The 23813-nt window shown below is 34.3% G+C and overlaps 3 protein-coding genes and 1 long non-coding RNA gene across 4 annotated transcripts; all 4 read right to left on the bottom strand.

The window, feature by feature from the left end:
* Window positions 1-679: 679 nt before the first annotated feature.
* On the bottom strand, window positions 680-5237 carry LOC136820076 (coiled-coil domain-containing protein 89-like). Its single transcript, XM_067076315.1, has 4 exons — window positions 4837-5237; window positions 4334-4440; window positions 2601-2670; window positions 680-881 (listed from the first exon to the last, which is right to left on the bottom strand). The coding sequence occupies exons 1-4, from the start codon at window positions 5203-5205 to the stop codon at window positions 780-782; spliced, it is 648 nt and encodes a 215-aa protein (XP_066932416.1). The 5' UTR covers window positions 5206-5237; the 3' UTR covers window positions 680-779.
* Window positions 2963-3969, bottom strand: LOC136820045 (uncharacterized). Its single transcript, XR_010848521.1, has 3 exons — window positions 3893-3969; window positions 3350-3453; window positions 2963-3048 (listed from the first exon to the last, which is right to left on the bottom strand). It is a non-coding gene; the product is annotated as an uncharacterized lncRNA (long non-coding RNA).
* A 395-nt stretch (window positions 5238-5632) lies between the features above and the next one.
* On the bottom strand, window positions 5633-20635 carry LOC136820049 (calpain-7-like). Its single transcript, XM_067076283.1, has 23 exons — window positions 20391-20635; window positions 20074-20120; window positions 18901-19017; window positions 18377-18444; window positions 17655-17831; window positions 17237-17323; window positions 16638-16764; window positions 16347-16432; window positions 15810-15903; window positions 14663-14773; window positions 13929-13964; window positions 13290-13401; window positions 12771-12880; window positions 12431-12481; window positions 11722-11815; window positions 11322-11421; window positions 10300-10435; window positions 9775-9850; window positions 8374-8510; window positions 8010-8072; window positions 7280-7413; window positions 6817-6885; window positions 5633-6309 (listed from the first exon to the last, which is right to left on the bottom strand). Exons 1-23 carry the CDS (start codon window positions 20611-20613, stop codon window positions 6177-6179), a joined length of 2388 nt encoding a protein of 795 aa, XP_066932384.1. The 5' UTR covers window positions 20614-20635; the 3' UTR covers window positions 5633-6176.
* Window positions 20636-20915: 280 nt separating this feature from the next.
* LOC136820048 (EKC/KEOPS complex subunit TP53RK-like) lies at window positions 20916-23811 on the bottom strand. The gene is made up of 2 exons (XM_067076282.1): window positions 23767-23811; window positions 20916-21667 (listed from the first exon to the last, which is right to left on the bottom strand). Exon 2 carries the CDS (start codon window positions 21660-21662, stop codon window positions 20991-20993), a length of 672 nt encoding a protein of 223 aa, XP_066932383.1. The 5' UTR covers window positions 21663-21667; window positions 23767-23811; the 3' UTR covers window positions 20916-20990.
* Window positions 23812-23813: the final 2 nt, after the last annotated feature.

Raw genomic sequence — 23813 nt, 5'->3', positions numbered from 1 at the left:
TTGGTCAGAATAATGTACAGAAAAATGCCCGGAAAACCTTGTAACTCTGTAAAGTTTACAAGAGATGAATGGGAGAAAAATGAATTAAGGGATAATCAGATGGTAAATAACTCTATTTAGATTAAAGAAACCTTCTGTGGTACTTATTAAAACCTCAAAGTATTTTTATGTAACAATTTTCCAAAATCGAGATATCAAAATTTGAAATTTTTGAAAATGGGTTCTTATACGGTTCTTATGACGTTGAAATTCTATAGTGCTTTCATCCTTAAAGCCAAAAACTTGTAACTTAAATACCTCGACTTTGGAAAATAGTTAGACAAAAATATTTGAAGTTTTGCTCAGGACAATAAAAGGATCCCACATGCCAAATATTACAAACCATCTGATTATCCCTTTAAGAATTCCCAAAAATTTCCAATGAAAAAAAAAAGACAAGGCAAAAAGATACCTTGTAAAAAGGAGGAGATAAAACTCCCAGTACGGAACGCACCAACCACTGACGGAATGAAGTGGTGTATTATGATCACTACCAACAATTTAAAGTATTTAATGTCCTACGATACGAACTTTTTATTTACAAGCATAAGAAGATTGATTGATATTTTGGGTAAAACTAATAGATCTGTGTTATATATAACGAATAAAAACTTAAGTATATTCTCATCAACCTCATTTCATAGAACTATCTCCGTCCTCACTCTCTAAAATGATTTTGAAACCAATCTTTGTAAAAACTGTGTTAAAATTAACCAAATAGGAAACGAAATATTTCCTTTTCACTTTTTAAATGACTTTGGACTCAGCCTCCTTAGTTTAGCATTCAGTTCTTGCTCTCGATTCAACAGCTTTTGGGCATGGTCCTTGTATGCATTCAAATCCTATAACAAATAAAGAACAAGCTAGATGCTGAATGGACCTACCTGATGATGAAAGTTAGAGAAAACTAAAACAACCAGTCAGAAAATATAGCGTTTAGCGAAAAAGCATAACGCAGTAAATTTCATCATTGATTGTTGATTGGGGAGAGGGAAGGAGAGTAGGGAAAAATGAAATAGAAAGTCCCGGTTGCAAAAATCAGTTTTATTGACAACTGAATCATGCTTGATGGTGGGCATTGTTATCAAAAAATGCTAATACGAATCTTTGTGCAAAAAAATGATGAAATCTCGAGAAAATGCCAAAAAAACGGTTTTTCCGGCAAATTTTTTTTTCCGAAAATCGGGCTCCGTCACTTTTTGGGAATCACCACTTTGCAACACTGTGCAAAAATCAGAAAAAACTAATGAGCCAATCCCGAGAAAAGCTGGTAACAGACGAACGGACGAACGAACAGACGAGCATCAGTTAATTTAAAGGACCTCCGAGGTTGGTCCAATAAACAAATAATGTTCAAATTAGGTGCTTTTAAAAAAAGCGTGTACATTATTTTCATATTTTTATACTTCACCCACCAATGATAAAGCAAAGTAACTCAGAATTTTGCTGAATCGTTAGATTTCAATCCAAAGTATACGAGGAAAATCAAATTTTTTTTAGAAATACGTTTTTAATCGGGTTGGTGTAATTTAAGATGCACGATCTAACGATTTACGATGCACGATTCGCGATCCGTGCATAAAATATGTTAATTCATGCGTAATTATACTAATCATGATAAAATATTTAGGCAATTTACAAACTTTCATTCGCTGAAACTCAATTATTTTTAAAAACATAATTTATGTAAGATTATACAAATTATATTTAAAAAAAGTTTTCAGTGCGTTTTCATAGATTAAAAGAAAGTGAAAGCCACGTGCATTCACCTTCTGTACTCTCTCTTTTTCATAACTTGAATCAATATAGGGGAATTGTTTACCGAAAGAAAATTCTTTCTCATAATAGAGCATCCGTTTTTTGCTTCGTACATTACGGTCCGCAAAACATATCATTCTCCAATATATTCTTTTATTTGCTTTAAGAAAGAAATTCCTATATTCGAGTATTGATTGTTAAAACTGAGAGCAAAAATGTTTCTTGTGCATTGTTTATTACTTTCACTTTCTTTCTATTGTAAGATTATGTAAGTTATTTTTTCCATAATTTTACGGTCGTAATTATTTGTAGTTCCATTGCTTACTTATTCCTTTTTTTGGATAAATTTAATGTGGTAAACAAAAGCGAGAAAAGATTATGCCATTGTTTTAGAATTATGTTATATAATTTAAGTTTTATGATAATTATTAGGAATAATCAGCATACTTTATGCATGGATCGCGCATCGTGAATCGTAAATCGTTAGATCGTGCATCTTAAATTACACCAACCCTTTTTAATCTCTTTGTTTTTGGAAGGCAGATTTAGACCTTGGTATTCTGACCCGTCCGAATTATAGCCCTTCCCTTTTTGGTTCATTTTTATCCACCCTATAAAGTTTCTATAAAATTTCGCTGACCATCCCCCCCCGGAATTTTTTTAGGAAAGGACGGAAAGTATGACCATGGGATGACCATCTAAGCGTGGAATAGTCTAATTTGTGAAAAATCTTCAAATTTTGATGAACTTTTACAGTAGTACTTTGTTTTTCACTAAGAAATGAAGGAAAACACATTGTTTACCTGTTTCATGCTTTGGCGTTCTTTCTCGAAAACGTACGAGGGTAGTTGTTGTTGAAGCGCCAAATATTCTCTGGAAAAACATTGAACAATGAATAAAATGGTTAATTGACAGCATTTTGAATACAAAAAAGATTTAACTTGGTCACTGTCAAGATAACAAAGATAATAATCTCTCTTGCATTTCTCGCGATTGAAGGAGTCAAGGAAATTTCGAGTTATGGAGTAAAGTTTATAAGGCTGTAGGGTCCATAATACTTGCTCGGGTTAAGGAGACATTCAAGTTATAGAGGTTCGAGTTAAAGAGACTCAACTGTATAAGAAGTTCTAGAACTCTCGAAACAGCACATAAAAGATCTACAAACTTTTTCAACGTCTCCCTTTCTTTAGAACTTCTTGATTGTTCATCCCGTAGAACTCGTTTCGCATTATCCAAATCATTGCGAGTAGTCTGAAAAACAAAGAGTTCAAAATATATTTGATGAAAATTTTCCTTTTAGTTTTGGATTTTGATATTACCTGAATATTGAACACTTTGATTATACTCAAAATATCAAAATATAATTCATCGTGATCTTTGGGTTAAGTCACGTTGAAAAGCTCAATCTAGCTAGAGACTAATAAATTCCCTGCTGAAGGCTTTGCTTTGAGTTTCCGCTATTTGGAGAGCTTTCATTTGAGGACTTCAAAAACTTCATAACTTTAGCTTTTTTACAATAAGTAAAAAATTACGTTTCGATTGCGTCACAAACCTGTAAATCTTGCTGAAGACGCGAAACCATTTGCTCGGAGATTTCTCTTATCTTCATATTTTCATTCGATTTATTTTGCGAATCTTCAAATTTTTCTTTCAATGCTGAAAAAAGAACAATGAACACAGTGTATCAATGAATATAATATCAAAATGAAAATGAAAAAATAGAGAGTATATTTACATGGGTTTTCAAAACTAGGTTTATAGATAGAGTCTATATTTTACGTGGATAGCCCAGTAATCTAGGACTCTTAGACAGTCCTTCGATTTTTTTCATGGCGTCCACGGCCAGCCGGCTTGGCTATCTATGAACTGAACGGAACATTGGAAGGATCCCTGGTTTGAGACGCTGACGCCTTTTGACCACATGGTCATCGTTCCTTAAAGCGTGGGAATAAAAATAATACTTTATGTAATCTCAGTACAGATTGGTCGTAGCTATTTTATACGGGTCGAAGGACAAAACGTTGTGAGTCTCAGAGTCACTCATTGAAAATCTAAATCTAACAAACAGTATTTGAAATCGATGAATTGAAATTACCACTATACTCTTGGGAGAGGTTCTTCAGATCGTCTTTAAGTATTTTCAGCTTTTCATCTCTCTTCGATAGCTTTTCCCTGTAAATTAGTATAAAATAAAAGTTCTCGAGGCAGTGTGTAAAATTCAACCTTCGCGTTTTTTTCTATAAGAACAACATATATAAGAGCATTAGGTAAAAAAAAACAAGCACGTCCTAAAAATATTTCAAGGCTTTCTGGGCTGCAATTTCTTCGAAAATTACACAAAAATAATCAAACAAAAACATTTTATTTAGGCTTTATTACAAAAATTAAGAACGCCCCAAGGCTTCACAATTTTTCGACGTTCATCTAAAAAAACATATATTTTAAGGGTCATATAACTGGAGGGGCATATGTCTAGCCTTTTTGGACGTTTTATCATATAAGATTGTCTTGAATATCATGAAAAGTTAAATCTTACTGGAATTTTCTTGCTACATCTTGAGATTGATTCAATTGTTGTTGTAAATCTTCGTCTAATTTCCGCATTTTTTCAGCGCATGCGCCTGGTATATCTTCCAACTCGACCTATATATAAAATGTTTCTGGGTTTCACTATAATGTTTCAAAAATGTTAAAGGTTTTTTTTTACATAAGTGCTCCCGTGTCATATCAGACACATTTTTCATATCAGGACAGTGTCTGCCTATTGTTATATTTAATATTTTTCTTTTCCTCTTTCCTACCGTGTCAATCCAATGTGAAAAGCTTGTAAATGAGTAAGCAAACGATATCACTCTTAATTAAAAACAAAACCTTTAAACTAAATATCATTATACGGTTTTAACCGTACGTATTAAAATACGGGGTTATTCAAAATTTCAAATTTGTCGTACGTTTAAGTTTCATATTTTTTATGGTTATAAATTTCAAATAATTCTGCTTGTTTTTATGTCAGACGAATACGACGAATAGAAACCATACCTTTAGCTTCTCACATTGAGTATTGAGTTCTTCATTATTTTCTTCTAATTCTCGACATCTGTTACGTAAACCAACATTTTCTTGTTCCAATCCGCCATTCTGATCTTTCACTTTTTTCCATCTTTCCTCTAATTCCGAAATATTTCTTTTCAACAATTTACATTTCTCAACTTCAGAAGAATGTTCATTTTGAGTTTTCTCTAAATCATTACGTAATGTTTTAACTTGCTCTTCATTGGTTAGATATTTCTGCAAGTATTCGTCCGCGCGTTGTTTCAGAATACAGATCAGTTCGACTTGTTGATCGATGCGAGATTGTAAAAATTCTTCTTTATTCTTTGGCGGTTCTTCACTGATTCTGATCGACATTTTTTCATCTTCTTTTTCTATTATCTAATGTCTAAATCGAAACAAAGCAAAATAGCTGGCGTTATTCGTTCGTAGAATTACGCATTCGTTTTCCCGATGCTGATTGAGTTTTTTCTTCAAAAGTCTTGTTCCATTGCATATAGGCCATCCCACGATCGAAAGGAATCAAGGGTAATCAGGACTACAGCACTCTGAGAGCAACTTTCTGCTGGTCTAAAAATGTTTTAAATATTTTTGTGTCTAACCAACAGGTAGCCGTTATGGGCGCGAAATCAGTCCTGATTACCCATGGCTCATTTCGACCGTAAAATGGCCTATTTTAAACCTCCTCAGAAAGCCATAAGTTAACATGGTAAATTAATTCTAAGATTCAGATAATGAATATTCAAACTTAATTGAGCATTAGCAATAAAATAGACAACAATGCTTGGGCTATCCCAAGATCTCCCGGAAGGAGTAAAACTTTTCTAGAAAATTGATATAAAAAGACTTCAATAACAATAAATTACAATGTACAATATGTGTGTCGGATTATGTACAAAGGCAAAAAATTACAAACACCAAAAATAATTCTTTATTGTACAGAAAAGTATCACAGTTGACTTTCCCTAACATGAATTCCCACAATTCAATGGTTTTCGATTTGATTTCTCATGATAAAATTGTGACTAGTTTTCAAGGACGGCTCATTACATTTGTTTATCAAGCAAAGTACAAAGAACAGTTTTTTAGGAAGTTTGTACCTTGGCCAAAAAGTTGCGAAATTTAACAACGGTTACAAAAGTTACAAAATTTTGCAGCACTGCGATTCTATGCAATTTCTCAAATTAGTGTGGCTTGGCTAGATTTCGGGTAGATTCAAACTTTATTTTTTATACAAAAAATCCTGCGTGAATGCAATGAACTGAGCAATAGGTGAATTGAATAATGTACAAAATAGCTGAGCAATTGCTGATGATCTATGATAAAAACTACATTTTAAAAGCACAAGAAGCTTGCACTTCCAAAAAGAAAGGCCCTTCTTGACCAGGAGAAAATGTGGACGGAATGATGACGTATTGGCCTGGCTTTACGTCACGCAAAGTAAACGCAACGAAGCCCCATCTAAAGAGAGAAAGAAAAGTTAGTGTATGGATTCAATAAAACATTATGTAGGGGATTTTACTCTCGGACACTATTTTTCTCAGTTTTGAACCACAAAGGGATTTTGTGATCTCCAGCACGCCGTGATAATTTTCAGAGTTCAGAGAATTTTGCAAAGGGGATGAAGTTTCCTGGCATTTTTCAACGGAGACGATTTTCGGTAGAGAGATCCACCAAGTTTGTGATACAGGGATGTGAACAGATGCTTGGTCATTGCACGTTACATACAGTACACAGTACTGGAAATGGTCAAGATAACGAGGAAAAGCACACACTGTTCTGTAACCTGCATCTTCCGATGCGTATGAAATTGTCCCTGGCTATCAATGTGGAAGGTCTCAAAACCTAATATTTAAAAGAGGTCATTTATGCACCAAAAGGACAAAAAGCGAATTTCAAACAAAAAAGTTTCAATAGTTATTTAAGGAAGGAACATTCGAAAATTGATCATTTCCAAATGAACGTTACCTGTAGTCACCAGAAGTTTTGGAGAAACTACCATCTGCTGAGCGCAGTTCCACAGCCGCTGCGAATTTCCTGAAAAAGCGACCAAAAATAAGGCTATTGTTCATTATACAAATCATAACACTTTTACAAGTAACTCATAGTAAATACCTTACGGGAATTAATTTTGGCGAGAGGTGAAAGTCGCAAAAATAATTAGATTAGGTAAAAATAATTAGATTAGGTAAGAATTAAATTTGGAAAGAACTTATTTTGGCTAGTAACGTAATTATTTTAATTTTGGCAAGAACAATTTTGTCGGGGCAGCAATTATTTATTCAACAAAACTCGCTAAATTCACCAAAATTGGTCCTCGTCAAAATTATTAAAGATAGAATAAACGATTCGAGAGTAAAAACAGCGACCAAAATTCAATTAAGCGTTGTTAATTTTGAATTTATCAATTATAAAGATTGTACTGTTGTACCTATTAGCTTCGATTTTGATCAGCAGATGGGCAGGCAGGTCAGCAATCAATTCTAGTGGTATTTTAGGGTTGTTTTCATAAGTTGGTGAAGCACGACTTCCACCTGCCGTTTGACTTGTCCATTGACATGTAATCTAAAGCAAAAAAAAAACATCGATCATATAAGCTACCAATTATCCATATTCCATTCATACCTATCTCGAATGGTAAGTTTAGTATGTCAGTATGTCAGGGTAACACCAGTTAGCTGGTGTTAAAAATATATGCAATAAAATAAGATTTCTCTTTTGCTAGAAATATCTTTTTAGGGATAGGATTTTGGTAATCAGTGTAAAAACCTTTTATTCAAGAAAAAAAAGAATTAATTCGGATAACTGAATTCGGATGATCCAAGAATATCTACAGGGATTTTTTTAAGCACTCTGAGCAAGGACCGTTTTGTATATTTAGATTGAGTTTCTAATGCCTGAAAGGGCATCATTGATGAATCTGGGGGTCTGAGGGCGCTTTGAAGCCCCCTAGTGTGTTCGGGGCGAAGCCCTAGTGGGTTCAGAGGGCTAAGCTCTCAAAAAAAAAATTTTATGTAGATTGTATTTGTTATTTTTTTTTTAGTTGAAAATATTTCTTTGGATTGAGTATTTTGGCCGGTATACGGACATAAAAAAAGTGCTTAGAAAAACCCCTGAATCTATCAAAAATTGTTCGACTCAAGTGTCAAGTCAATCCATACCCTCTTTTTGGAACTGTAGATATCAGGAACGGGAGCCATGTGAAATTTCGCAGTCGAAAATACCTGAAAGAAAAGGTTTAAAGGTTTATTCAGACAAAATATAATAAAAGTGAAAAACTTGATATAATGTAGATTTCGGCTTTCTTGTCTCAGACAGAAGTGGACTTTAAACAAAAAACTTTTACAGAATTTTATTGAGTTTGTACCTCACTGAGACAGAAATCTGACTAAGATTTGAACTTTGAACTTTGAACTTTGTATTTGTCAGCTTTAATTAAAAATTTAAACAAAATGAATTGAAATTTAAGACACCGTTTCCCGCCGTTCTCCTCAAGCTGAAAAGTTTAAAAAAATTTATTTTTACTTTAATGGAATAGTAGATAGTGTGCATTTTTTCGTATTGCGAGACAGCGACAGTGAATTTGCTGGTACCACGTGGCGGTTTCATTTTGCTCAAGTAGTGAGGTGAATTGATCTTCGTCCCTTCCAAATATTTCTCGTCTATAAGAAAAGGGTAACAAGAATATGCTCATAAAAAAGCCTGTGACCCTAATGTTAGAAATAATCAATTCATGATATGCACCACTGCAATGACTTCAGGAAATTATGCAACTTTTCTGTTTCTTTTTCCACCCAATACGTCACTTTTTCTATTGTTTAAGTGACGTTATGGGTGGAAAATTTTAAAAGTTCTCAGAAGACTTTCCAGTGGTGCATATCATGAATAGCAGTGTAATGCATAGCAATAGATCTACTTTTCTTGCACACTTGTGATGTAGCGCCGTTTAACGCCGTTTAACGCCGTTTTTAAAACTGCAACAGCTTCTTATTGGGGGTACAACTTTCGAATAAACTCGATAAATAACGGTGGATATAGCTTAGTCACAGGTTTTCAGTTTAGTAGAAGGCTATGGTCAATTACCGTACTCTTAGGTGCCAAATAAACGCCCCCCCCCCGCTTGTTAATTTTTCAATTTTTTTCCAACCCCCCCGGACGTTATTAGGACCCCCCCCCCCCCCCGTTTATTAATTTTTGAAAAAATTCCCAGCTCCCAAAAGGAAAGTTTCTTGTTTTACTCTAAAAAGCCTAAATTTAGTCCATTTTGACCCTTTTTAGGGTTTTTAAAAGTCCATTTTCCAACCCCCCGGTAATTAGGTCCCCCCCCGTTTATTTGATTTGAAAATTTTTTTCAACCCCCCCGTTTATTTGGCACCTAAGAGTAATATGGTCTAATATTGACATCCCTCGTCTGATTTCGACACCCTTCTTTAGAGACAGGAATAATATGAAAGTTTGAATCACTGATTGAAAAAAGGATTATTCCTTCTCAAGTTCCTTGTCCTCCCTGACAACTAAGCAAAGAAAAAAAGATTTTCAGCTGATAAAAAGGGTGTCGGAATTAGATGAGGGATGTCGACATTAGACAAAATTAAGGTAGGTCACACAGAAGTGGATTCATATCAACATTGTTTATGCAATTTTTTTCCTCACAGAGTCATCCAAAAACAGGAATTTGTCCCGTGTGACGTCATATGACGCGCAGGAAAAGGGTGTTTGAGTTTTTTTATTAAAAAAACTAGATAACACTACAAAGCTTTCAAATGGAGTTTTTTTCCGTGATTGACACAACTATTGTACTTGGCATTAAAAATATTCCACAAATCAATCAGCTATTAACTCAGAAAGTTACATTCGTTAAACCAATAAAAAGTCGGTTAAAAATCAAAACATGTGTTAAAAAAGCAAACATCATGTATTATATACCTGGATAGTATATACGAGATCCATCTGATTTGAAAACATGCATCGTGATAAATTCCTTATTTTCTGCAAAATCGTCCTAAAACGAGAACATTGATTTTGATCGAACATTTCATAGGCACAGATATAGTGATATATCTTTGCCTTTGAAAAGGGATCAATGTTATCTCCGAGCAGATTCTGACATTCCACGCATGCCACGTACGCACTCTAAAGGTCATGGCTTCGTAAGAGAATCTGCCCAGTTTGGCACACTGCTTTGATCTTTTTCATCCTGTTTTGACCTGATGTTTCGGCCAATTCTATCTTTCAGTCAAGTCTTCAAAGTGGAATTAAAGAAGAATGGAATAATCGATGGTTAGAGTTATGATTCGACTGCATACAGTGGAGTCTCTATAACTCGAGCGGGCACGGAGAAACTTGTTCGAGTAAAGGAAAAATTGGACTTCTAGGAGTTCAAGTTAAAGAGACACCACTATATTATTTCTCAATCACTTCCGGTAGGGAAAAGATGACAAAAAAACTTACTCTATCAGTGATGTGTCGTGTCAAAAGCAACCAAACAGTAGGCTCCTTGTCTGGTGACTGGATCTCTAAGCTATATTGAGGATTCTCGCCAATGTTGTAAGCGTCTTTGATCGGTCCGTCTGCCGATTTCCATTTCCTGTACAAAGAAAATAATATTTTTGTCTTTTGATCCATCATCAGTTTTGATATTGAAGTCTAGACTATAGTCGAGAACACCAGTGTTCGCAACTTCTAAAATAATCCCCACTATCACAATTTGGTAATAAATCAACTTAAATTGAAAGCGAAACCATAAACGATAGAATAATGTCATTGAAAGCAGCTGTAGCACAAAGATAAGAACAAACTATATAAGAACATAAGCCTTCGATGGATAAATATTCAGAACAAGTTAAGAAATTTTAAGGCTTTGCAGACCCTTATAAAACCTATTTTCTTAAAAAAATGGACAGAGCGTCGCATCAAAATAAAAAAGCTTTGAGTTCATTTTTGTCGTTTTGAGAAAATCGACTTTAAATTATTTTTCCTGAAATCCTGAAAAGCCATTAACTTTTGAAATATTTTTGTGTTAAAAAAGCTTAAGTCTAAAATTGTTTCCATGCTGGACTGAGCCCTATTTTTTAACCTAAAAGTAAAGTGAAAAAAGCCTAAAATTAGGCCACTTTAGGTTAGCTTTTGATGGATTTTAGCAAAATAAAATCGATAAAATATGGGGTTTAAAGCATCGGTATGATCATAACTCAATTTACCAAAAAATAAACTTAAAACTTTTTTATTTTGATGCGACGCTCTGTCCATTTTTTTAAGAAAATAAACAAGAAATACTCGCAAAATAGTAAAATAAAGAACATGTTAAAAACATTTTTAGGCTTAAAACTCAAAAAGTTAAGAAGATCAAAATTTTGGACGTTCTTATACAAAAAGACGTGCAGTGGGTGAAATCCCCAGCTGAGTCAAACAAAGATCAAACAATATGCTTGACGCACCTTTCTCTTACAAACATGTCAATTGAGATGACTTACGAATGATATGTGAATCTGTAAGGGAACAATTTTGGATTCCAGCTCATGTACATGACGTCATAGAAATGACGTAATGATTCCCAATTGATCCAAAACACTCCTGGCAAGATAATTAATTTAGCTGGTTAAACCTAACATGCTATCTATTTTCTATAAGTTATAAAGATTCTATTCTATATTGGACGGAGAATCGAGACAAAAATACCATTAGATGCTAGAAATTTCCTCATTTTAGATTCTATTCTATGATATCCTAAAAAATAGAGATTTAATCTGGTACAAGCATTACTGAAACAAATAGGGATTGTCAGCCAAAAGAATTGAAATAAAGTCTAGATTCCACCAAGAGAATTTGGGTTATTTCGAAAGACTAAATGAAAGTAAAAGCATTTGTGAATACCGTTATCATTAAGAGCTGCTTTCTTGCGATCATAATTCAACAAACGTTCTAATTCTGGTGTCCAATGTTCGTCATCTGTTTCCGAATAATTCCCCTGATTAAGAAATAAAAAAACAAGTTAAATTTTTCATTGATTTTATCATTTTTAATCCGTCCGTCCGTCCGTCCGTCCGTCCGTCCGTCCGTCCGTCCGTCCGTCCGTCCGTCCGTCTGTCTGTCTGTCTGCCATAAAAATGAAAATTTCCACATGAAAAAACAGCTTAGAAGGAAAAATACTTGTTGGATTGACACTTTCAAAGTTAGAATTAAAGACAGTTTTTACGCCGAAAGTATAATCTACGCCGTACAACGTTTCATGATTTCGTAAACTACATCATTGATGCTTTAAAGGTTAACAATGTATCTCGTTACGCTTTATTCCACTAATCAAGTATCCTGGCAAAATGCGAAAGTCAGGCCTTTCGAAAATTACTTCCGCTCAAATTTGTTAAACGGTTGTCTACGCGATCTACGCGAGGATAATCAGTTCGCGTTTATAATTTGAGTAGTTGTATAAGGTGAATAAGGTATTTCTATTGATTTCCTCTACTACACCATTCTGTATACATAGGAGTTGAGGGAAATCATCCTTTCAAAGCAGTTTACCACTAAATTTCTAATGGTCAAATGATAAGAAATTATGAAAAATAGAAATGGAAAATTATCATACCTTCCACCTTAAATGACTCCATGGATTTTTCAATTGGCAAAGGCGTTTACCCTAAAAAAGAGAAAACATGTTTTTTAGTAAACAATGACTAAAAAAAGAACTTTCCAGATATCATTGTCTCATTGAGGTCCACTTTCCATGAGGTGTAACGCAAATCTGACAAGATAAGAATAATTCAGCTGATTTGATTAAAATAAAGTAAAAATTCATTATATTGAATGACAGTTTCTTTTTTATTTGGAAGGCCAACTCCAATACCAACTTCATTCTGAAAGATGTCACATTTGGTTCGGTTAAATATGGATCTGAAGATTTGAATGTCATTGTATTTGAGACTTACAGCAACAAGTTTCATATCGAGGACAGCATAAGCATGAGTTGGTACCAAACCTGCTCTCGACGCTTCTAATTCAGAGATAGGGCCAGTTGCTGCTGTGATCAAAACATCACCTACAGATCGGATCGAAATTACAAGAAGCTGTATGAACACAGATATCTAGATATCTAGATAGAACTTTTCCTACCCTATTTGAAGCAAAATAATTTGCTATCTTGGATGAAGTGATCTCACAATTTAGCTTGCGAGACCCTTGAAATTTTGAAGTCCTCGCAGTGTTAAAAAAGTTTCAACAGTGAAAACCAAGGTTTCTAGTGTGGCCTTCAGTATTAGTTGCAAAAGTTTCTGTCGTTGCTAGGTATGTACAGAGTAGCTCTATCTAGTGTTTTATCCAATAAATCTGTGTGTATGACACACAGATTAAACCTTTTTAAAGCTATCAAATCCACAGTAAGCCTCGTTATGAGATAAATTGAAATAATTTTCAAATAAATTGAAATAATTTTCCAATAAATTAATTACCTTGAGCTAGACCTTTAGTCAGTCGCTCAAACAAAATAGTGTGGTCAATTTCATTTGATTTTAATGATGCTCTTTCTGGAATCCAGCCAGTCAGCGCATGTAAATCTATGTTCTGAAAATGAAAATGAGTTATATTACCAGAAATAGAACCCATAATTTGCCTTCAATGTTTCTTTTTCCCCTGAAAACCTTCTCCCCCACTATGGATCCCCCCTCTACAAAAAAAATGAAAAATACATTTTCCAACTCCTTTTGCGATTGTTTGCAAATATTTTTCTTAAATTTCCACAAATTGTGATATGTCTATGCGTGATACATCCCTTTCCCTTGTAATTGGTAAATGTATCAAAAAAGGTTTTTCGATTACTTATTGAATTACGAGATTTTTCAAAAAATTTGACAATATTCCATATCATTCATCATACTTTCTCCATAGACAATATTTTCATGACCCTTTCCAGAGTTTCCTACCTGTAAAATTCATTTTTTATAAAATATGCTTAATCGCTGGCAAAAAGAACGCGAAAGGAAATAGTGGAGTCACTTTTCACATTCATAAGGAACTTCTAAAAGTTGTTTTTAAAAATTAAGGAGGGAGAAGAGTGCAAACTATTTAAAAGGTTACAAACAAATTCTTACTGAGTTTGAACCAGGAAAGTCATATCCTCCCATAACCTAGAAGGAAAATAAATCCAATTAAATGAAAAGCCTTCCAGAGGACAAAAAAAAATATGATAACAAGCTAACTATTTCAGGAGGAAGACATTCTATAATGAAGCTGTATATTTGTAAGTTGAAACAGTGTGAATTCAATTATATATGTAGTGAATACAGTCGCTCTCATGTTGTCTTCTGACCAGCCACCAGAACAGTTGGGAAACCAACGGATCCGGCGAGACTCGAACTCACAACCATGACATTCGCAGGCATTTGCTCTATCATTGAGCTACGGGTCCATATGGAACCCGAGGACTCAATTGCCACTCGGTAGAGCTGGAAGTGAATTCTTGTCTACTGACTGGTCAGAGACGGTGAATTGGGAGAAATCCATCTCCACATTGATACGTAATACGTAAGGGCAATATTCACAATTATATATGCTTTTTTTATAAGAATAATCAGAATTTTTGAAGCCTTCAAATATTCTTAATCATTTAAGTGCCAAGCCTAAAAATATTTTGAACATGTTCTTTTTTCCACCATTTTTGTGAGTCTTTTTGTTTCTTTTTCCTAAGAAATTGGGTGTATTCGAGTCCGCGAAGCCATAAAATTCTTAAAGTTCTTAACTTGTTCTTGATATTTTGGATATCGAAGCTTTATGTTCTGATACAGTTTGTTCTTATAAAAAATGTGTTCAAAACAGAGAATTTTACCTTCATATAAGCTTTCTCTAAGAGGCTGACCCAAAATTCATCTTTATTTTGTGAAAAAGAGCATAGTAATTCGCCTCTGTTCCCCATTGGTAGTCGGTCGTCAATAACAACCTATAACGTTCAAAGGGGGAAAATGTTAAAGTTGTATATAGTCTGCACCACAATTAGTTTTATGGCGTGAGATGGTAGGCAATTCGATCTGCCTAACCAGAGTGCAGTATGCAGTGCTGATGAGTCCTAATAAGGACGAAATGCATGTGCTGCTCTGCCACCCAAATCTCCTGAAAGAAGATAGTTGGACAGAAATTCTATGAATTTCTTCACAGATATATAGTGTATAGATACAACTTTGCCAATAAAAATCTGGTTCAATATAAATCATCTCATGAAACCAGTAAAATTCATCAGCTTGTTTTAAAAAGTTATGCACCAAATTTTAAGTTTGCCTTTCCTCTTTACAACGGAAAAAAAGAATTTAATAAAAATTCAAATTATTTCGGACACAGTTACTCACTCTCCAAACCCTTACTTTTTTTGGGTCACCTGCTATTCTTTTTCACTAATTATTATATTGGGCTATTCCAGAAACACTCTGTACTCCCTATGTTGAGGAGGTGTGGAGTTCAGGCTGGTCTGGAAATTAAAAAATCCAGGGTCTGGTTTTTCGATGATAAAAATCTATGGTGGTCAGTAAAATTAGGTGGAAAATCAAGGGTGGTCAGTAATATGAGGTTGATAATCCAGGGTGATAAGTAAAACGAGGTCGAAAATCTAGGGTGGTCCAAAAAAATGAAAAATTGAAAAAAAAATCCAGGGGGTCAGCTTTCCCAAAAAACCTCCTCAGATTTTCTCTGGAATAGCCCATTAAAAGATTCATTTTGGAGGTGAATCAGAAGTCAATTATTTTCACATTATTGTATTATTATATTATCTGGTATTAATGAACATTTTTCCCTAAATTTAACAAAATCCAAGTCTTTTAAATTCTACATAGTTTTCACTTCACATAAACAGTCTATATATGTTTATCGTTCTTTTATACAAACACATTTGATAAATACAGAAAATTTGACAGGAAAACCCAAAGAAACTGTTGCCTTACTAGTGAAAGTATGGACCTGAATCCTAAAAAACTCCTTGATCTCACCTTTCTGGCCACTCCATTGAACCATAGTTTGACCATGTATTTCCCACATGGGTTTGTCATTGGATTCCCATCACGATCTTGTGGGTAAATTATACTAAAAGAAACAGCAAAAATCTCTCTTAAGTTTATACAAAATATCAAGTTAATTTTTAAGAGCTTATGAAACTGAAAGTGATTTTTGGTAACTTTGACAAAATACGAAGGAGGTGTTTTTTTTTTCATAAAAGTCATCAAACAGTGGACAAAGCAAAGATCTTTATGTTCGACGGAACTTGAAATAAACATTCTTCTCCAAATTTTGTGGAATTTCACTGAATTTTGTGATTGGAAAGTATCTTATCACGAACCTAACAGCTGGTTATTTGCAAGTGACGTATTGACTGGTTTTACGTCACTTACAACCAATCAGCTGTTAGGTGTAAATCATCACTAGGACGGAAGAACGTTTAACACTGATGAAGAAAAAGAATCAAAAGAAAAAGAATGATTTGAAGTAATTGGCAAGAATTTGATTAAATGAGAGGGTCAGCAACTTACTTTGTTAGGATTTTATTTTTGAATTTTCGTTCATACGCAGCACTGATGGCCAGTGAAGCCACAAACGAACAATCTGAAACTATGGTCTAATGAAGAGAAAAATTTTTAGAAACAACTTTTCCTACAATATTATTTGGGAGCTGAATCTCTTCCAGGTTTTACAACCTAAAGGTAGAGATCCAAGTACATCACATATAATATTTATGAAAAACATAATTCATTAGCGAAATCTAAAACACTGCTGATAATCTTCTTTTAAATAGGAGGGAGATTTTATTTACAATATCCTACCTGTTTAATACTGAAACTGTTGACTGCGTAAATCATTTGTGGATTTTGGCAAATATCGGACGGTCTAACCCAATCTGTAAGCCTTGATTTTTGTTTTGGTGCTAGTGGGAGGAGACCATCAGGATCGCTAGGAGGTAGAGAAAAGCAGACCTATAAGTACTTTCAAGAAATTTCGCATCGAGTAATTCATTCATTACACGAAAATCAGTAGATAGGTAATTAACAAAAATTTCGTGTTAATTAAAACCCCCTTTAATTAAAACCAGCCGGTGTCCTTGAAAATGCAAATAAAATTTCTCTTAACTTTTTTGCGTGTAAATTTCAATGTCTACTTATTTTCGTGTAATAAGGAAGCCTTTTTATTACCTTTAGATATTGATACTCAATCATTATGACTATCCAAGGTATAAAGGTTTAACTTATTTGATAGCACAGAGAGAATTCCATAATTCAGCTTGAACAGCTTTCCAGGCTGCTTCATAACATAAAATTCAAGAATTAAGGGGACACTCGCTGTATAGTAACAAAGTGAGAGAGTCATTATCATAAAACGGATAGATAAAGCAAAGGGTTTCAAAATATAAACATAAATGTCTAACCTGAATGGTATTTTATAAGCAAATCTTTCGTTCAAATCCATTTCCATCCAAGGTAAATACTTATTCGTGTTTACAAATGATGTGGTCCTGAAACGAGACGTGGAAGGTTTGCTTAATCTTAATTGTTCAACTTCAAAAAAATGTTGGCAACCATTGACATTATCACATTCATTCTCACAAAAACTAAAATAGAATGTAAATGAAGTAAAAGAGTGTCTTTAAAATCAACTTTTTTCACTTTTGTTTTCAAAAACTGATAATATATAACTAATAAATAATAACACTTTAAAAAAAGGAACATTATTAGGGGGTCTCGAATAAGGGCTAACTCAAAAACAACAAGTCTCGAACAAGCAACGAAACACATTTATTTTGATGTCCCAAATGCAAATCATTGATTACAGATCTTATAACCTACCTTAAAACTTCAATTTCTGGCTTTGTCAGACCACCTTTTTTAGGCCCACTCTGGTTTTGATTTTTAACCGAACCGATCCTCAGTTTCTTGATGTCTAGTTTGTCAGGCGAAGGTACATGAGGTTGTGCTTGTCCTTGAGAAGTCTTGTTTGCTTTCCTTTTCTTGATTTCTTCCGCTCTAAAAAAAACAAAATATTTGAATTCTGAGTTCAATCTTTTTTCAGGTTTATACATTAAAGTCTGTCCAGACATAATTGGCAGTGGAAACAAGAATGCCTGTAACTTTTGATAGTCAAATATAATTATGAAAATTTGTTTTGCTTGTTTTAGAGAATCATAAGCGCTATATTTGAATGTATTTTTGGTTGAAATATTTCGCAATTTTTAGCGGTTAAATTTGCGATTGCAAAAATTGAGCTTTTTTTCTACTTATGCTATAATGTTCATTTTTACACCAGTGGTAGTTCGACCTTAGGTTAAGAAGTTTGTTAAATTTCAAGGCAAACAGAAAAGTCCTTCGGAAGATATGGGACCCGAAATACCCCTTGGTAGCACTTTTCTGTGAAATATCAAATCTCCAACTTATTACATCATATGAGATTGGCCAGAAGTCTGGACCTAAAAGCGTTGCAGGCCATGTCAGCATTTTGAGATGTTTCCCACGTGCTTATTACTCCAGACTTCTGTCAATTAGGCACAAAAGAAAACAAAAAGTAAATTCACCTTTCCAAAGCAGCCATTGCCCACTTATTCAATTTTTCTTTGTGGTGCTGCATATCTGGTTGTTTAGCCTACAGTATAAAAAGGTGATAATGCTATTCAGTATAGGTTATCATAAAATGAAAATTCTACATTAATTTCTATATATGTTTGAATACAGAAATGCTTGGCTTTAAGTCATTGTTGAATCTTGTACTCTTAAGTGCCAAATAAATGGGGCCCCCTCGCTTGTTAATTTTTCGATTTTTTTCCAATGTGCTCGGACCTTAGTAGGACCCTCCCATTTATTAATTTTTGAAAAAATTCCAAGCTACCAAAAGGAAAGTTCCTTGTTATACTCTAAAAAGCCTAAATTTAGTCTATTTTGACCCTTTTTAGGGTTTTTAAAGGTCCATTTTCCAACCCCGTGGTAATTAGGCCCCCCCGTTTATTCAATTTGAAAAATTCTTCCAACTCTTCCACTTGGGAAAGATAAGAGTAAACAAACAAAAACACAGAGAACAGATGACTTCATTTAAACAGCATACTTTTTCCAAGCAAAGCTCGATGGTGTCTGCATAAGCGGAGAGAGCTTCTTCCACATGTCCGTTTTCATCTTCAGAAACTGCTTGGATGAGAAGAAATTCCACTTGCTCTAAACCTTTCTAAAGAAGAAAACAGAATATATAAACAAATTTTTTAAGGGTACATTCATAATATATCATACATACATGCAGTATTATAACTCACAACAAGTAAACATTCAATAGATATTGACTCTTCAAGCGTTTCTAAGTACCTAAAAATTGTGCCTTTTTTGTATGGTATTAGGAGTTTAGTAGAATTCAAATTTAGAACAAGGTCTTGTTTTAAAGAAGCCTCCAAACCATAAACAAAATCTAACAACCAGTCCTAGACCCTCTTTACCACTCGCTTTACCAGTCCTGGACGGTCTTATAGTTGAAATAGATGCTTCAAAATGGCTGTTTATTTAACCCTTTAAGTGCCACGGTAGTTTTTTTCTAAGTTTTTAAAAGAAAATCACTAGTTCAAACTTTAAAGGCTTATATCTCCAGATCTAGAAGGAGTTAGAAGCGCATTCATAGTCGGTTGGATAGCTTAGAGTCTCCTCTTTCTTTTAGGCGCCTTTGGCACCGCTCGATTAAGGAAGGGTGGGGTGGGCGGCGTCTAAAGGGGGGGGGTAGGTAAGGGAAATAATTAAAGCAGTTGCACGGACCTGACTGAATGATAGAAAGGTGGCGAGTGGTGAAACTTCAAACTAATTCGCTGGAGGATAGAATCAAGTTAATCAGGGCCAAATTTGGAGGTTCTTGGATCACTCGAGTTGACCAAAAATGATCAAAATACTGTCAAAATCTTAAAAAAGTGGATTTTTGTCAAATATTTGCATTTTTTTGCATTTTTAGCTTAAAATCTCGCTGAAAAGACTCACTTTTGATTTTTTTTGCTTGGCCATGAAGTCCGATCTGATTCCTACGAGTTAGACCAAAAACAACGATTTCTAACTCAAACTAGACATTACAGGAGGGCTTCGCCCTCCTACATAACCCATGTCTGATATATACGACATTGGCACTTAAAGGGTTAACTAGACTGGTCATTTATCAGTCCTTAAAATACAGTCTCAAGACTAGATTGATTTTTATTACTGCAAATCACTTGAGTCCAGATGATTGTTCAGTTAATTTTTTAAGACTTACTTCATTTTGTGTGGTAGACATAGCTTGACTGTTATCTTTAGTATTCCCTAAAATTTAAAAATCAAATGGGTATAATAAGGAGTGATGGATTAAAACTATAAATCTACGTTTACATTGATGTTTTCATAGTTTTTTTTTCAACCCTTTTTAGAGGGAGTATTCCCAAAATCACTTGAGGTAGACAAAGGAGGTCCTCTTAAGAGTGCCACATCAAAAGCCAATGATCAGACGCTATAAAAAGGTATGAAAAATGGTCTGTAACAAGTTTATTTCATTTATAAAATAAACTGTGATTTCAGATGTTCGATCATATTTACCTTTATCATCAAGAATCTTCTGCAAAAGTTCAGCTCTTTCAATGTATTGAAGAGCTTTGACTTTCAAAGGGTCGAGCGAACGATCCAAAGCAATAGCTTTCAAAATTGCTTCCGCTGCTTTCATGTAATTAGAATGTGCTTCTTCATGATTATTTTCCTGATCATAGCGGATGGCCTGTTCTGCAAAAGAAGTGCCACTTATGATCAATGCATTAGGATCCATCTAATCTTTTTGTATTTTTTTTGCTAAGGATTAATAAAATGGAGAATATACTAATGATCTGAAAAATGTTTAAAGATTACTCTGATAAATTAGTTGTTATTATGCTAAAAGAGTGATTTACCCACACCAACTTACTTTAGCCAAGAAAAATTATTTAAATGATCTAAGCAAATTTCAAGCACAATTTGAGCCAGACAGGTAAAACATTCTTAAAAATTTCGGAAGTCATTGCATTGACTCATCAATGACAAATGTTTTACAAATTGAAAAGAAAAAGGTTGAAAATGATAAACACATTCACATTACAAACAATAATGAAATGATCTTCTGATGCTTATGAATATACAAAATGCAGAAAAAAACTATTATATCAAAACTTATCCAATCATTACTCGTTTTCGGCCGCGCATTCTAATTTCTTCTAATTTTTCCATGATCTCTTTGTTTCTTTTCGGGTCAGTAATACATTTAAAGTAACTGTCTAAGATTTCAGCAAAGAGCCATTCTGTGTTTGGATGTGTGCTTAAAAATGCTCTTTCCAGTACATAAAGATCAACACCCATATCTTCAGAAAATTTGGAAACACTACTTAATCCAAAGTCAATAAGAACATAATCTTCTTTATCATTCTTGGAAGTAACAAGGATATTGGATGTCGTAAGATCTCCATGGATAATGTCAACTGAGTGAATATGAGCAATCATCTTTCCTATTGCTTTTGCCATTGACACAAGTTGTGATTTAGCTTCATCTGTGTTAAGCTTTAAAAGTGTGTCTATTCTTTCACGGAGTGTCAAACTGTCAAGAATTTCCTCCATAAAAATTTGATGTTTTTTATGGTCAATGAAATACACCAAAGGTGTACTTATTCCAGCTTTTCTGCATCGTAATATTGCTCTAGCTTCCTGAAGGGTTCTTTTTTGAGTTAGCTTCAAATCTAATTGTGGATGTCGATATGTCTTTTGAAAACGTTCTTTGATAATGACTTTCTTACCCAAAAAGTCAGCTTTGTAAAGGCGTGCTTCTGCTCCTTGCTTGAATAATTTCATGGCTACTGAATAAATTAAAAAGATTTACTTTCATTAAAAAGAAAATAACATGCAAAAAAGGATAGATGCTAATTGAATTTACCTGATTTTAACAAACCCTATAGAAGTAGTGTTTGACTCTGTAATTTCTGTCTATATGTCAGTTGTTTTCATTGTTAGGCAGTTGATTGAAAAAGCCTTTAAATTTTCACTTCATAGACTTCAAAGCTGCTTTCGATACAGTCTGGAGGAAAGCATTTTGGAAAATACTAAGATCAATCGGTGTCAATCGAAATATTGTGAACATCATAGAGAATATGTATGACCAAACTGAATGTGCTCTTCAAATTGTAGGGAAATTAAATGAATAGTTTGCAGTCAATGTTGGTGTCCACCAAGGCTGTATATTGTCCCAGGCTCTTCAATGTATTTCTGTAATATGTTATGGATGAAGTGAAGAGCATTCTAGCTGTATTTTCCCTTACTGTTAAATCTCTTTGACAACAAATTTGTTTTGATAACTTTCACTGATAGCGCGCCCTTTTTAAGTTTTGTTTTCATTCAAAATGACCGGACGCCGAATGGAGAATTAGAGAACGCCTGTCGCTTAACCGGCTACCGCCCAATGGGATTACCAAATAGCGAGTGTGTAACTTGGCGTGCGAGTGATGTCAAACGCTCCATCGTTTTGCCACTAATTTGGTCTTCTTCGTTCCGGACACTCGCGCGTGTTCTACTACGGATTTTTTTCATATTTTGATTTAAAAGCCCACTCGGTGCGAAAGAGAAATCGTGTATTTTCTATATGCGGTTCATTAAACTCAAATCAAATGACTTTGGAAGTTCGGTGAAATGGTGGTGGAATGGCCGTCTCATGTTGCGTAAGATAGTCCCAAGTTGGAGCAGTTGACGGTAAACATTTTCTAATATGGTCTACAAATTCGCATTTCTAGAATTTTGATAATGGAAACTTAAATATAATGAAGAAAAAAATAAACCGTTTCAATTTTCTTTTATACATTTTACTCCCGGAAAAACAGTAACTTTACATTTCCAGGCTTGCTAACCCCCAGAGGAATTTTGATTGTAAACCCGATTGGTTAATTCCGGAACATCTTCATAATGGCAGATAATTTAAGACACTTCGTCTTACTCCACTGTGGAAAGGTCGTGTGAATTTTTAGATGTCAGTGGTATAATTTTGTTGGTTGATGGCTTGTTGAATCTGGCAAGAAAAAAGTAAACAGGTATAGCTTTTTCTAAACAAGGATCTGAAGGATTCTAGCCACACTGCCCATTGGATTTAGCTTAGGGCTGTCGGATTTAGGACCACTTTAGAGCAGTTGACAGTACCTGCGAGTGGAGCTCTAATTCTTTCTTTCAAAAGAGTGTTCGTGCACTGGTTCCTGCCTTGTTCACAGACTGGGTCCGAATAGACCTTTTTTCAAAGAGGCCACCCTGTTGAATAATTATGTAGTCCAGCAGAAAAACAATGATACACCCATGCATAATTATTACAATATGCATGAAACAGTAATTATGCATTGCTGTATCATTGTTTGTATGGCTGGACTACATAATTATTCAACAGGGTTGCCTCTTTGAAAAAAGGTCCATAGCGCTAGCGCTTTAACGACTTATTATTCCAAGAAGGAAGCTTTCAAATAAAGTGAAAAAACAGAACGAAGGACTTCAAGCTTGTCTACGAGATGGTCAAAAAGGATTTATGTAAAAACCAAGTGAGAAAAGTGAAAAAGTTTGGCGTTCCGTGCACCTGGCTGGGGGCACCCCCCCCTCTACCCCAACACAAGACTTTCCCAAATTTTGGTCTTAAGTAAAACATTTTTGTAATCATTCTTTACTTTAGACCATAGGATATTCAGGCTGAAAATATATGGAAAAGACAGGACTGCAAAAAAAGAATTCAAGGAGAGGAAAGAAGACAAAAAAGAAAAGAACTGGAATGGCTTGTGATATCGGAATAAATAGGATAATTCAATTTGGAATTGGATAAAATACTATTTACTTAGTGACAGAGCTTTCAGATTTCGAAAAGAAAGTGATAAATTTTGAAGGTTCATAATGCAAACTTAACAATTTTCAAACGTTTTACCTTACTGCTTACCTCTTGTTGTTTATAAAAAAGTCCACCATGTTTGTTAAAAGAAAGAC

This window comes from Clytia hemisphaerica, unplaced genomic scaffold (genome assembly GCF_902728285.1).
Source record: "Clytia hemisphaerica strain Z4C2 unplaced genomic scaffold, Clytia hemisphaerica genome assembly, whole genome shotgun sequence".
Lineage (NCBI taxonomy): Eukaryota > Metazoa > Cnidaria > Hydrozoa > Leptothecata > Clytiidae > Clytia > Clytia hemisphaerica.
Note: the sequence above shows the minus strand (reverse complement) of the source record. Positions and strands in the feature narration are given on the sequence as shown.